The sequence below is a fragment of the Nicotiana tomentosiformis genome, chromosome 8, assembly GCF_000390325.3.
Source record: "Nicotiana tomentosiformis chromosome 8, ASM39032v3, whole genome shotgun sequence".
Classification (NCBI taxonomy): Eukaryota; Viridiplantae; Streptophyta; class Magnoliopsida; order Solanales; family Solanaceae; genus Nicotiana; species Nicotiana tomentosiformis.
This window is the reverse complement of record NC_090819.1, coordinates 46,017,277-46,032,831: the sequence shown is the minus strand read 5'-3', so window position 1 is coordinate 46,032,831 and position 15,555 is coordinate 46,017,277. Positions and strand designations below refer to the sequence as shown.

The 15,555-nt window shown below is 41.5% G+C and overlaps 1 protein-coding gene across 1 annotated transcript; it reads right to left on the bottom strand.

Moving 5' to 3' along the window:
* Positions 1 to 9,652: 9,652 nt before the first annotated feature.
* On the bottom strand, positions 9,653 to 10,249 carry LOC138897410 (uncharacterized). Its single transcript, XM_070183377.1, has one exon. It carries the CDS (start codon positions 10,247 to 10,249, stop codon positions 9,653 to 9,655), a length of 597 nt encoding a protein of 198 aa, XP_070039478.1.
* Positions 10,250 to 15,555: the final 5,306 nt, after the last annotated feature.

Below are 15,555 nucleotides of genomic sequence, written 5' to 3'. Positions count from 1 at the left end.
TACTTGAGGTAGTTTATTATTTTGTTCCTCTAGTCCCAGACCAGACTAGTCGTATTCACCTCGTAGTATCCATCCGTGTCAAGGACTGAGCTCATCAGGTGTACCACTATTTCGGACTCCGATCCCTTTATTTCCGTCGATGAACCTAAGTTTGCTAATGCATCCGCTTCTGCATTATCCTCTATCGGGATATGAGTTATTGACCACTCACGGAATCATGCCAAAAGAGCCTGGACCTTTACCACGTATTGTTGCATACGTTCTTCTTTGGTATCAAAGATCCCGTAAACCTGATTTATCACCAGCTGTGAGTCGCATTTGATTTATATAACCTCGGAATCATGTCCCCGGGTCAATTCAAGCCCCACAATCAAAGCTTCATACTCTGCTTCATTGTTAGTTAAAGGGATCGTGTTGATGGCTTGCCTTAAGGTTTCCCCCGAAGGCGCGATTAAAACTATTCTGAGCCCGGACCCTTTTACGTTTGAGGCTCTGTCTATAAATAAGGTCCAAACCCCTGATGTCGATTTCGACACTATTACTACCTCCTTGGATGCCGGAGGTAGCAGTCTCAGACTAAAATCGGCCACGAAGTCAGCTAAGACTTGTGACTTAATTGCAGTCCTCAGTTTATATTCTATGTCGAATTCACTCATTTCGACGGCCCATTTGGCCAATCTGCCAGAGAACTCAGGTTTATGAAGGATGTTCCGCAAAGGGAAAGTACTCACCACAGTTATTGGGTGGCATTGAAAATAGGGCCTCAGCTTTCGAGCGGCGACTACGAGAGCTAAGGCCAGTTTTTCCAAATGTGGGTAGCGAGTTTCTGCTCCCGTTAACATTTTGCTAACGTAATAAATAGGAAACTGCGTACTTTCATCCTCCCGGACTAAAACCGCACTTACCACAACTTCTGAAACGCGAGATAAACTAGCAATGTTTTGCCTTCTTTTGGTTTCGAGAGCAATGGAGGGCTTGATAAGTACTTCTTCAGGTCCCTCAAAGCCTGCTGGCACTCCGACGTCCATTTGAAATTGTTCTTCTTTCTGACCAATGTAAAGAAGCGATGACATTTTTCCGACGACCGGGAAATGAACCTTCTCAAAGCTGCTAACCTTCCTGTAAGTCTTTGGACTTCCTTCACGTTTGATAATTGATCCGGGATATCGTCTATGGCCTTGATTTTGTCGGGGTTGACCTCAATTCCCCTTTGTGATACCAGAAACCCCAGGAACATACCGGAGTTGACCCCGAACGTGCACTTTTCGGGGTTGAGTTTCATGTTATGCTTCCTCAAGATATCGAATGTTTCTTGCAAATTCTGGAGGTGGTCACCTACATTCAAGGACTTAACAAGCATATCGTCTATATAAACTTCCATTGTTTTTCCTATTTGTTTTTCAAACTTCTGATTTACGAGCCGTTGATAAGTAGCTCCGGTGTTTTTCAACCCGAAAGGCATTACATTGTAACAATATGTACCGAAATTTATTATAAACAAAGTATTTTCCTGATTTTCCGGGTTCATCTTAATTTGGTTGTACCCGGAATAAGCATCAAGGAAACTCATTAACTCGTGTCCGGCTGTGGCATCAATTATTTGATCGATATTTGGCAGCAGAAATGAATCTTTCGGGCATGCCTTATTAAGATCTTTATAGTCTACACACATACAAAATTTATTGTTCTTCTTAGGAACTACTACTACATTGGGTAGTCAGTCTGGATATCTTACCTCTTTGACCGAACCAATTTGAAGCAAACGGGTTACCTCTTCTTTGACGAATTTATTCCTGGCCTCAGCAATAGGGCGCTGCTTCTGTCGTACCGGTGGTACGTTTGGATCCAAACTCAACTTGTGCACGGCTATTTTCATCGGGATACCTGTCATATCCTCATGCGACCATGCAAAACAATCAGTGTTAATTTTAAGGAATTCAATAAAACCAGACCTGAGCTCGGGGTGCAATCTTGTTCCTAAGTGAAATTTTCTTTCTAAAAATTCTTCGAACAATGACGCTTGTTCTAGTTCCTCTACCGTGGATTTTGTTGCGCTCGTCTCTTCCGGAACTTGGAAATATCTTTGCACCTGATATTGTTCTGATGATTCTGCCCCTGGAATAACCTCTTCTAACTCGGGATTAGGCGTCGGTTCCTGTAATTGCTATGCCATGCTCTCCTTCCCTTTGCTGCTGGAAACTGAGATTGCATTCATCTCCCTTGCTTCCCGTTGGTCACCTCTTATCTGCTTGATTCTTTCGGGCGTTGGAAACTTCAGTAATTGGTGATATGTCGAAGGTATGACTTTCATCTCGTGTAGCAATGGCCTTTCCAAGATGATGTTGTATCCCATATCACCATCCACTACTTCGAAGAAAGTTGTTTTCATTACTCCTTCAGCGTTCATGAGCAGCAGGATCTCTCCCCGGGTCGTCACGCTCACAAGGTTGTATCCAGCGAGGAGTTTTGTTGCCGGAATAATGCTTTCGGTGAGTTTATCTTGTTCCAATACCTTCCATTGTATGATATTAGCCGAACTTCTTGGATCTACTAGAACACACTTAATTTTAAAATCTAACACATTTAACAAAATTACCAGTGCATCATTGTGTGGTAACAGTAATCCGTCTGCGTCCTCCTCCATGAAAGTGATATCGTCCTCTTAGAGTCTTTTGTTGTGCGTTATTGATAGTTTAGTCTTATTTTCCGCCGAAAAGGTGACCCTGTTAATCTCGTTCCCCCAAAAGATCATGTTGATCGTTTGGCGTAGGGTTTCCTTTCCTGCTTTCGAGGATTATGCGTTGTCTTTGTTGCGACCGCAATTGTTCTTAGCTCGATCACTCAAGAATTCTCGGAGATGGCCCTTCTTCAATTGCGTTGCCACCTCCTCCCGAAGATGTCTGTAGTCCCCTGTCCGATGACCGTTTGTCCCGTGGTATTCGCACCATAAATTGGGATCCCTCTGGCTGGAATCGGACCTTATAGGTCTCGAAAATCGTGCTTCTTATGTTTAACGTGAGGGTTTTTATAAGAGAGGGCCCTCTTATGTTTACGGTGCTCTTGAAGAGGACGTCTCCTATTCATTACGATACTAACATTTGAAGTACTTGTTTAACTTTCAAATGACAATATCAACTTATCGCTCAGACAAGAAACAAGATAAAAGCAAAAGGATTTCATTTTATTTCTTCTATTTTTATAAATTACATAAGCATTTTGCTATGCAGAAAAGATATTGCCATTACTTGTGGCTATCTTGTACAACCTGTTTCTACGGGGCTGGCTGCGCAGTCCCCGATCCCGATGATGTATTTTGTTCCCGGATGTTCGTTCTCGATTGACGTGACATTCATTATTGCCGTATCCTCATATCATCCCCCCTAGTGTTTGAATGCGAAGAATGCGAATTGAAACACTGGAAGTCTTATGTCTTCGAAGGTCCCACCAGTGAATTACTAGGTAATCTTTCACTCGGCAACATATCTTGTTTCCCCTTAGGAATCCATGCTATCAAGCGAAAGAATACCTAACAGTCATCTGGCGGTTTGTGCCCGTGAAGGGTCGGGTAACCTCTGTTTCGTAGCAAACCTGACTTCCCGGTGGGAATTTTCTATCGAAGCAAAGATTACCTAATCATCCCCGAGTGGAAGCTTGTTCGTTTGCCTTGCTATCAAAGGTCTTATTGCTGTTGTCTTCATAGTATGCTTTCTGTCGCTGCCTCATTAAAAACCTTTCCAGAAAAATCCAATTGGGACAAAAACTGACGTGGGAATCGGAGGAAGAAATGAAGTCTAAATACCCCCACCTATTTCAAACTGAAGATATGGTTCGAGATGGGACGCTACAACATAGCTCTATGTAGGCTAGCAGGTCATCAGGTAAGCTTTTATTTTTCACTTTCAATATTTATGATTTACGGTCGGTGAGGCAAATTGCTGCTATTTATAAAGATTGGCCATATGTGGCATGCATAGTATGTTTCTGGCTACGTGCAGGTTGGTTTTAACCTAGTGTACGAAGGATACTTTGGCAAAATTTTCCAAAGTCTCTAAGAGTAAACATTCGAGGACGAATGTTCCCAAGGGGGGAGTGATGTTACACCCTATATTTTCGTACGTAAAAATGCGTCGTAAGCAAACTAATGTAGGACCAAAAATGAGATAATATTTAAAAGTATATAAAGTAAGTTAATCATGTTACCTCTGAGGTTACAAATATTGAAGATCATGAACAACAAGTACAAAGAGGGTTGGACAGTTCAGAAGCTAAAGCAATTAAATAAAATAATGTTTCGTCGAAAGTCGACAAGTTGGAAATGTTATAACATGTACCTTTGGGGTAAGACTAGGGTGATTAACATGATAAGGAGATTATGTAATGATTTATATTAGTCGTATGACATCCGTGTGTTATGTTTTAATGTCAAGCGAGTTGTGGAACAAAAGTCGATGAAAGTCATCACAAGTTACACTCATAAGTTTTACTGAAACATTAGGTCAAATATAACTGCAATTTTCTCCCAATATACTTAGAGTTATGGGGTGTTCCACTCATCAAATTAAAGATCTATGAGTCTATTTTCCAATGCATTAAACCGTTTGTCAATACGACATCGGAGTAGAGAGATATGGGCATTTTTACGATACTGCGCAAGCTGCTAGGTGACAAGTAGGTGTGTCACCTACTTGCTTAAATGAAAGCCCAAAAAATGGGCCATTTCGGGTCGTCCAAAGAGGCCTTTTAAAGTCCTGTTTTCCTCATATATTAGAATTAAAATAGAGCATAATAACCAGACATAAGCTCTGCAAAGAATCCTCCCAAAAATTTCCCACAAACCCTAATTGATTTTCTCTCCCTTTCAAGTTCCAATTGGAGGTAAAACCTAGAGTTTGAAGAACCAAGATAAGAGCTGAGTTATCCAACAAATAAGGTGAGTTTACTTCTCTATTTCATCCAATTTTTCTTCTGTAAATTCATGGTAAGTCGTTCTATACTTGTAAGAACTCACGGGATGGTGATCGGAAGACGTGAGTTCGAGTTATTCACTTGTAGCGGACTGTTTTGTGGACTGTTTTGTGTTGCTGTTGGGCTGCGTATTTTATTACTATTTTGTGGAGTTTTGGAGGAGGAAGGGGGTTTATAAACACCATATAAATGTAGGGTGATTGGCTGGTCGTTCGTCATAACATTTTCGGGTCGTTTGACACTACTACGGTGGTCGTTTTGTGTACGAAGAGATTGGGGTGTGTTGGGCTGTTTTGTAGTATTTGATGGTGTATATAGGGCTGGAAAATGATGTATATATGTTGTTATTGTTCTGTTCTTGTATTGTTGGTGTTATCTTGAATTTGGAGGAAGTAAGGATTATAGGGGAGATGCTGCCCGTTTTAATACAAAATAAGTTTGTCGTTCGTTGTGCGATAGTTGTACCTTTCGTAACTTAACGATAGTATTATTATCGTTCTTGTAGATTAAGGTGCAAAGAGGTGAGTTCAACTTGGTGATTGGAAAGATTGTGATAAGGTATGTTAAGGCTAAGCCTTCCTTCATTTTGGCATGATCTCGTAGCTACATGTGTTAGTAATGAGACAAAAAGAGAAGTTCATATTCATGAATTTATTCACACTATTCTAGTCTCATAAGTTACAATATTATTCCTTATCGAGACTCTATATTCAATTTTAGTATTGTCTTCTTCCAGTCAAGAGAGCAGCAAGCCTATATATACAGTATTACAGTATTTTCATTACCATCGAGCTATAATCGATGGGCAGGCCCCTATTGGGCAACCTCTGATCAGATGGAAAGTTATATACCGAGCCTACTGTGGCCGAGCGCCTATGAGCGAGCCCAGCATGGTCGAGATACATAGCCTAGTATGGCCGAGCGCCTATGAGCGAGCCTACTATGGCAGAGCAGTTATATATACCGAGCCTTATAAGGCCGTACAATTATTTTACTTACTATATTGAAGGAGTTGAGTCAGTATCAGCAGGTAAGTATATCTCCAGATCATCTTTGACTCCCAGTTACTTCCAGTTATTATATTATCAGTTCAGTTTCGATTTTTAGTTATGTTATTGCCTTACATACTCGGTACATTATTTCGTACTGACATCCCTTTTCCGGGGACGCTGCATTTCATGCATGCAGGTTCAGATAGAAAGACGAGTAGATCTCCTCAGTAGGTGTTTCCCGAGTTCAGCCTGATCGGTAAGCTCCACGTCTTTCAGAGTTGCCAGGTCTAGAGTGTTGTGTAAATCTTATGTATATCTGTATATATATTATGGGTAGGTCGGGGCCCTGTTCCGATCATAGTACATCTATCAGTAGAGGCTTGTAGACATATCCTGTTGGTTAGTGCAGTATGTTGGGTTTGTAGGCCTGGTATGTATAATTTGGTGGTTTGTCAGCTGTAGTAGCTATGACGGCCTTTTCATCCTAGCTTTATATTGATGTTTAGTTAGCGCTAGTTTCCATTCAGTTTTATATTTTGCTTCGCAAATTGTCTTGCAAGGTGGCCCCATGGCCAAAGTAGGACATTATGTGTTCAGAGTCCCTTAGTCGCAATTTGGTACGCCAGGTTAGGTGAGGCACCGGGTGCTTGTCTCGCTCCTAGGTTCGGGGCGTGACAATCTCAAAGTGGGTTCGCCCACTTCAACCAGGATTAAGGCTTCAGCACCGTATACGAGGGATAAAGGAGTTTCTTCTGTACTTTATTTGGCCATTTTTTGATAGTCCCATAGAACTCCGGGCAACTCTTCGGGCCATTTGCCTTCTGCTGCTTCCAACCTTTTCTTGAGGTTTTGAATGATCACTTTGTTTTTTGACTCCGCTTGACCGTTTGCTCTCGGATGATAAGGCGAAGATGTGATTCTCTTTATTTTCAAGTCTTCGAGGAACTTTGTAACTTTTGAACCGATAAACTGTGGCCCATTATCGCATGCTACCTCTTTTGGTATTCCGAACCTGCAAATTATATTTTCCCACAGGAAATCAACCACTTCGTGTTCCCCGATCTTCTGATAAGAACCTGCTTCCACCCATTTAGAAAAATAATCAGTCAAAATTAAAAGAAACCTTACCTTTCCGAGAGCTGGTAGTAGCGATCCGATGATGTCCATCCCCCATTTCATGAATGGCCATGGGGACATAACCGAATGTAAGGGTTCTGCCGATTGATGTACTAGTGATGCGTAGCATTGGCACTTATCACATTTTCGTACGAAATCTTTGGCGTCTTGTTCCATGCGGGGCTAGTAATATCCTGTCCGTATCAATTTCAGCACCAAAGACTCTGCGCCTGAGTGATTGCAGCATATCCCTTTGTGGGTTTCTCTCATGACATAGTCAACTTTTGACGCTCCTAAGCACCGGGCCAGCGGGCCTTGGAAAGATTTCCTATACAATTGGCCTTTCCTGAAGTTATAATGTGCATCTTTGGTGCATAACACCCGTGATGCTTTGGGATCGTCGGGCAACTTCCCGTACTTGAGGTAGTTTATTATTTCATTCTTCTAGTCCCAGACCAGACTAACCGTATTCACCTCGTAGTATCCATCCGTGTCAAGGACTGAGCTCATCAGATGTACCACTATTTCGGACTCCGATCCCTTTATTTCCATCGATGAACCTAAGTTTGCTAATGCATCCGCTTCTGCATTATCCTCTATCGGGATATGAGTTATTGACCACTCACGGAATCATGCCAAAAGAGCCTGGACCTTTACCACGTATTGTTGCATACGTTCTTCTTTGGTATCAAAGATCCCGTAAACCTGATTTATCACCAGCTGTGAGTCGCATTTGATTTCTATAACCTCGAAATCAAGTCCCCAGGTCAATTCAAGCCCTACAATCGAAGCTTTATACTCTGCTTCATTGTTAGTTAAAGGGATCGTGTTGATGGCTTGCCTTAAGGTTTCCCCCGAAGGCGCGATTAAAACTATTCCGAGCCCGGACCCTTTTACGTTTGAGGCTCTGTCTATAAATAAGGTCCAAACCCCTGATGTCAATTTCGACACTATTACTACCTCCTTGGATGTCGGAGGTAGCAGTCTCAGACTAAAATCGGCCACGAAGTCAGCTAAGACTTGTGACTTAATTGCAGTCCTCAGTTTATATTCTATGTCGAATTCACTCATTTCGACGGCCCATTTGGCCAATCTGCCAGAGAACTCAGGTTTATGAAGGATGTTCCGCAAAGGGAAAGTACTCACCACAGTTATTGGGTGGCATTGAAAATAGGGCCTCAGCTTCCGAGCGGCGACTACGAGAGCTAAGGCCAGTTTTTCCAAATGTGGGTAGCGAGTTTCTGCTCCCGTTAACATTTTGCTAACGTAATAAATAGGAAACTGCGTACTTTCATCCTCCCGGACTAAAACCGCACTTACCACAACTTCTGAAATGCGAGATAAACTAGCAATGTTTTGCCTTCTTTTGGTTTCGAGAGCAATGGAGGGCTTGATAAGTACTTCTTCAGGTCCCTCAAAGCCTGCTAGCACTCCGACGTCCATTTGAAAATGTTCTTCTTTCTGACCAATGTAAAGAAGCGATGACATTTTTCCGACGACCGGGAAATGAACCTTCTCAAAGCTTCTAACCTTCCTGTAAGTCTTTGGACTTCCTTCACGTTTGATAATTGATCTGGGATATCATCTATGGCCTTGATTTTGTCGGGGTTGACCTCAATTCCCCTTTGTGATACCAGAAACCCCAGGAACATACCGGAGTTGACCCCGAACGTGCACTTTTTGGGGTTGAGTTTCATGTTATGCTTCCTCAGGATATCGAATGTTTCTTGCAAATTCTGAAGGTGGTCACCTGCATTCAAGGACTTAACAAGCATATTGTCTATATAAACTTCCATTGTTTTTCCTATTTGTTTTTCAAACTTCTGATTTACGAGCCGTTGATAAGTGGCTCCGGTGTTTTTCAACCCGAAGGGCATTACATTGTAACAATATGTACCGAAATTTATTATAAACAAAGTATTTTCCTGATTTTCCGGGTTCGTCTTAATTTGGTTGTACCCGGAATAAGCATCAAGGAAACTCATTAACTCGTGTCCGGCTGTGGCATCAATTATTTGATAGATATTTGGCAGCAGAAATGAATCTTTCGGGCATGCCTTATTAAGATCTTTATAGTCTACACACATACAAAATTTATTGTTCTTCTTAGGAACTACTACTACATTGGGTAGTCAGTCTGGATATCTTACCTCTTTGACCGAACCAATTTGAAGCAAACGGGTTACCTCTTCTTTGACGAATTTATTCCTGGCCTCAGCAATAGGGCGCTTCTTCTGTCATACCGGTGGTACGTTTGGATCCAAACTCAACTTGTGCACGACTATTTTCATCGGGATACCTGTCATATCCTCATGCGACCATGCAAAACAATCAGTGTTAATTTTAAGGAATTCAATAAAACCAGACCTGAGCTCGGGGTGCAGTCTTGTTCCTAAGTGAAATTTTCTTTCTAAAAATTCTTCGAACAATGACGCTTGTTCTAGTTCCTCTACCGTGGATTTTGTTGCGTTCGTCTCTTCCGGAACTTGGAAATATCTTTGCACCTGATATTGTTCTGATGATTCTGCCCCTGGAATAACCTCTTCTAACTCGGGATTAGGCGTCAGTTCCTGTAATTGCTATGCCATGCTCTCCTTCCCTTTGCTGCTGGAAACTGAGATTGCATTCATCTCCCTTGCTTCCCGTTGGTCACCTTTTATCTGCTTGATTCTTTCGGGCGTTGGAAACTTCAGTAATTGGTGATATATCGAAGGTATGACTTTCATCTCGTGTAGCAATGGCCTTTCCAAGATGATGTTGTATCCCATATCACCATCCACTACTTCGAAGAAAGTTGTTTTCATTACTCCTTCAGCGTTCATGAGCAGCAGGATCTCTCCCCGGGTCATCACGCTCACAAGGTTGTATCCAGCGAGGAGTTTTGTTGCCGAAATAATGCTTTCGGTGAGTTTATCTTGTTCCAATACCCTCCATTGTATGATATTAGCCGAACTTCTTGGATCCACTAGAACACACTTAATTTTAAAATCTAACACATTTAACAAAATTACCAGTGCATCATTGTGTGGTAACAGTAATCCGTCTGTGTCCTCCTCCGTGAAAGTGATATCGTCCTCCTGGAGTCTTTTGCTGTGCGTTATCGATAGTTTAGTCTTCTTTTCCGCCGAAAAGGTGACCCTGTTAATCTCGTTCCCCCTAAAGATCATGTTGATCATTTGGCGTATGGTTTCCTTTCCTGCTTTCGAGGATTCTGCGTTGTCTTTGTTGCGACCGTAATTGTTCTTAGCTCGATCACTCAAGAATTCTCGGAGATGACCCTTCTTCAATAGCGTTACCACCTCCTCCCGAAGATGTCTGTAGTCCCCTGTCCGATGACCGTTTATCCCGTGGTATTCGCACCATAAATTGGGATCCCTCTGGCTGGAATCGTGCTTCTTTAATGTTCCTCATGGCTGACACCAATTCCACTACACTGACGTTGAAGTTATATTATGATAACCTGGGGTAAGAAAGATCTCGAGATCCTGACGTTTGTTTATCTTGAAGTGATCTATTGTTTCGACCACGATCAGTCCCTCCGCCAACGGTGAACTTGTTTGCTACTCAGAAATTTCTGCCACGGCCTTTGGTATGCTCGTAGGGCAAAATCGACCCCTCGTAGTCCGACTATCTGCGTCGTAGTTATCCTTTGATTTTTCTCTGTTTTTCTCTCGTCCTTTGGTCGATGATGTAAAACTAACCTGATCATCTTCGATCCTTATCTTCGACTCATACCGGTTGTGAACATCTGCCCAAGTAGTTGCTTGAAACTCAAGCAGGCTCTCCTTCAGTTTCCGGGAAGCGTCTGAACTTCTTGGATTCAATCCTTTGGTGAATGCTTCAGCTGCCCATTCATCTGGGACAGCCGGGAGCAACATTATTTCTTTCTGGGCAGTAATGAATACCACAAATGAAAGAATCTATGCGCATCTCAAAGGAATCTATGAAATGCTCGGGCAGTAATGAATACCACGTTAGGGCTCCCCTCGTGAGGGTTTCACCGAGTTTCTTTAGCAACACAGATTCAATTTCGTGAGGAGCTAAATCATTTCCTTTCACCATCATTTTGTAGGTGGTAATATGTTCATGTGGGTCTGAAGTTCCATCATACTTTGGAACTTCAGGCATTCTGAAACGCTTCGGGATCAGTATTGTACCGCACTTGGCTTGTACGGTAATTGAACATACTTCTTCAAGTTCGGGCTTTTCAATACTGGTGGTGCACCCGGAATTTGATCCATGCGGGCATTCACTTCCCTCATGAACTGTAAAAGCTCATCTTTGAATGAATCGTTCTCGTTATTAGGACCTGATCTGCTCCCCCCAGCCCCATCGGAGCCAACTTCACCCCTGGGAGTGTTGTTATTGATCCTCTGTGTTGTTTGGTCTGCGGGAACAACGGAAGGAATCAGATCGTGCCTGTTTGCATTATTCGAAGCACCTGATAGCGCCTGCTTCAATTCCATCATAACCTGATCCTGCCGCGTGCGATGGCCTAGAATGATTGCCTGTTGCTCCCGCAGGATCCTCACAGCATCCGCTACTTGCTCCTCATCAGCATCATCGGGAGTTCTTTCCCGAACCTGTCAAGGGCACCGTCTCTTATGCACTGGCGTGGCGTCGTTCCCCTCATTGTGGGTGTCACTGATTGAGTCCTCGAAGTGAGGTTGATCCCCTCGAATTTCGGGGTTGTGTGCATCATTAATAGTGTTATCTGCCATTTTTTGCCATTTTCTCTAAGACCAAAATTGTCAAAACACGTTAGTAAAAGAGGCAAGGATCAAGTTTGGTATCGCTTTCATTGAGCCACTGGACACGGGATTTAAGTTTCCAAAAATCTTTTTTGTGTTTGAGAATGGATTGAAATTCAGTAAAGAGAGCATTTTCATGTCAAGATTAAAAAATGGAACTATTTTTGCGAGTAAGATCCATGTTTTGTAGCCCATGAAGTCGAGCCAGTGTTACTTTTTTTTCTATAGAAAATGTTTCCAAATATATGTTTATTCCAATATTGTGCATGAGCAGTAAAGTGTTCTAAAGCATTAAAATAATCACAAGTGTTAGACCAATTAGTGGCAACAATAGTGGCAAAATCGGGATTATTCATCCACACGGTTTCAAATTTAAATAAACATGGTGGCCTAGTAGTGGCTCTGATAAGATTTAAGAGCAAGGGACAATGATCCGAGTGAGTACAAGGTAGATGCAAGACACTGGAATCTGCAAATGTGTGTAGCCATGCTTCATTGGCAAACAATTTATCTAGTCGTTCTAAGAATAATTTGTGTCTTGCTGTACGTTTATTAGTCTAAGTAAAACGGGGCTGGTGAAACCTAATTCAATCATGTTAATGTGATTTAAACAGTTAATGAGGGAAGTAGATCGATTAATATTTATGGGGTTACCACTAAATTTATCTGCCGTAGTGGTGACTTCTTTGAAGTCTCCGCATAATAACCAAGGAGATTGGTGGGCAGCTGCAAATTGTTCTAAGTTTTGTTAGAATGTTTGTCGGCATTGATATTAGGTACTAGCATAAATTAATGAGATAATCCATTTTTAGCGGTAGGGGATACTGGACAGAAGCATAAAGCTCCTTGGCATTGATAACAATAGGGTCAATAGTCAGCTCGTCTGCGCACCATAACATGACAATGCACAACCATGAGCTGCAACTTGAGTAAGATCGGTGAAGTTGAAGTCATTGAGTAGTGAGGAGTGATCCTCCAGTTTGGTTTCTGTGAGGCAGAGAATAGTGGGGTTGTTCCTGTTAACTCTAAGGTTTCACATATTGATTTTGATGATACCAAACTAATATAAGTTTTAATCAAAGAATATTTAATTGGTATAAATTTATTATTGGTACATGCTTATTTGATGAAGAAGAATTTGGTGAAGATCCAGAAGAATATGGAAAGAAAATATGAGATGAAATTATATGAAGATACAAAAAAGATCAACTCTTTTATTAAAGAAGAGATACTGTCCAAGTTTATTTGTTGAAGAAGATCCGGACGAATATGGAAAGAAAATATTATGAGATGGACTTATATGAAGATACAAAAGAGATCAGCTCTCTTATTGATATACTGTCCAAATACAGCAAATAAGGAAATCGGCACAAGTCTCAAGGATTTAGAAGTGTACAACAACTAGCAATAAGTGTGGAAGCAACTTCAAATCCAATGGGTTAGAAAGTTATGCTCGATGGAAGAAGTTTAAAATAGAAATATAGAAGGTTTTATAGAAGTATGGAAAAGATTGCAGCTAAGTTGGCAAAAGAAAGACATAAAAGGAAAGAAGTACGAGGAAGCAAAGGAAAGAATCTCAAAATGCACTTCCAAAGGAAAGAAGATCTGCATGGTACCTAATATTCAAGAATCAAGGATTTTATTGTTGTGGAACAAATAAGGAACCTTCAAATAATAATGATCCTACAAAGAAGGAAGATTTGAGAAAGCTAAGTCAAATGGACAATACTGCAAGAAAGGAAAGAAAATTTCGAATGGAGAACTTGCAAAGACAGAAAAGTCAAATTCAAGAGGACACATATGGAAAGTTTGAAAAGTCCGGGGATAGCTATTGACTCAGCACTAGTTATGGAAAATAATTATTAGTGATATGGAAAATCATTATATGATTGAAATTAATTGCAAGGCAAATGAAAAGAATCTCATCAGTATCTAATCTTTAAAGGAAAGAGAATCATGCTCACATTGAGGGAAAGCCAATTCCTTCCAAGTTCATATAGAAGACTAGATGGAAAATATTTGAAAACTTCAAGTATGGAATGATCAATCATTGAAGAATCCAATGATTCTGCCAAATTCAAAGAAAACATAAATGAAGCAACGGCTACAAGGAAGATTGAGGAACAATCTTCGAAAATCTCTTGGGTTATGCAAAAGTCTAATCACAAGAAAGAATATAACTAGCAGTGCTAAGAAAGAAGAACGAACGCAGCCTTCTATACTATTGTCTATCCAACTACAAGTTCTTTATTCTACTCTTAACAAGCATTGTAATTCACTTTTAGTAGATTTATTGTGTACATAAAAGAGTGGAGAGACAGAAAAATATTGGAGAGGCAGTATGTCCTTAGAGGTTGTGTCATTATTCGTTTCTTTGGTGAGCGAGTGAAAACCAAAGAGTCGTTGTTGGTGAGCGAGTAAAAACCAACCTTTTACGTTGTTAGTGAGCATGCAAAACTCAACCCTTGTTCGTTGTTGGTGAGCGAGTGAAAACCAACCTTATAAACGTTGATGGTGAACGTTGGAAATAACACAATTTGTACTCAACTCATATTACAAAGAGCTAAAGAGATAACACCCTTGCAACCCAAGGGGACTGAAGTAGGATACCACATTTATTCCGAAGCAGTATAAAATTTCTGATGTCATTTACCTTACTATTTTCATATTTTATTGTAAGCAATTACTGTTTATTGAGATCAATATTTGATTGAATCAAAATATTAACAGTATTGTTCAGGCTGTCTCTATATTAGTCGACTAGGTTTGAGGAGTAGTCGACTAGAAATTTAAAAAGGCTACAATTCACCCCTCTTGTACTTTCAGTTCCAATTGAGTAGAACTATAAATTGTGCCTAAATTATGGGCTGTTGGCACCACGACAATGCCAAAGCATGATCTTCATTAATCTAGGGGTTGCGGAGGATCAGTTCCCTCCAGGAGCTAATGACATCTCCAGGAGCATGATGCATGGAGATATATATTGAGAGGGTGTGTCAGATGCAGTGTCTCCATGAACGTCTCGATGAGAGGTGGTGCCTCCAGTGGGACGTGCTCATCGTCGACCAATAGTGGACTGGCTGGCGGAGGTGGAGGTGGCGTCGCTGGTGGATTGGGAATGATCTCTACTTCCTGTGGCAGCAGTGACAGTGGGTCTTCCTACAGATGGGGATCTTGGTCGTTGTAGTACTGCCAGTGACTGAGAGGCGGGTGTATAGTCCCATTTTGTGGGTTGTTGGGTGGTTGAGCCATTCATGCGCTTGATTGAGTTGGTTGTGGATTCCGAGATCAGCAATCTCCTATGGGCCGGGTATAGAATTTGCAAGATATGATCCTGATGAAGGATGTCTGGGATGCCGTCTTGGATAAGAGTTGTCGGCAGGTCGCTGTTGTTGAGCAATTTTGTTGCATGTTGCTGAAGAAGGGGTAGATTCCATAGAATCTATGGCATTGTGTTATGTGGTTGATGTAAGAGAGGAGAGGGAAGTGCATGGTAATAGTAGTATTAAGGAGTGTGAATGGGGTGGCCCAGGAGGTAAGGCTGGGGTGTGGGGGTGGAGGGAGTGGTGGTGGGGCAGGAGGAGCATAGTTGTTGATTTGGATGTTTGTGATGTAGTGCCTGCCTCTATTGTGGCATTGGCGTGGTGGAAAGTGGCGATACATGTTCGTGAACAACAAAAGTAGTGTGTGATAATGGCAAATATGGGGAGCTGGAAGATGATGGGATAAAG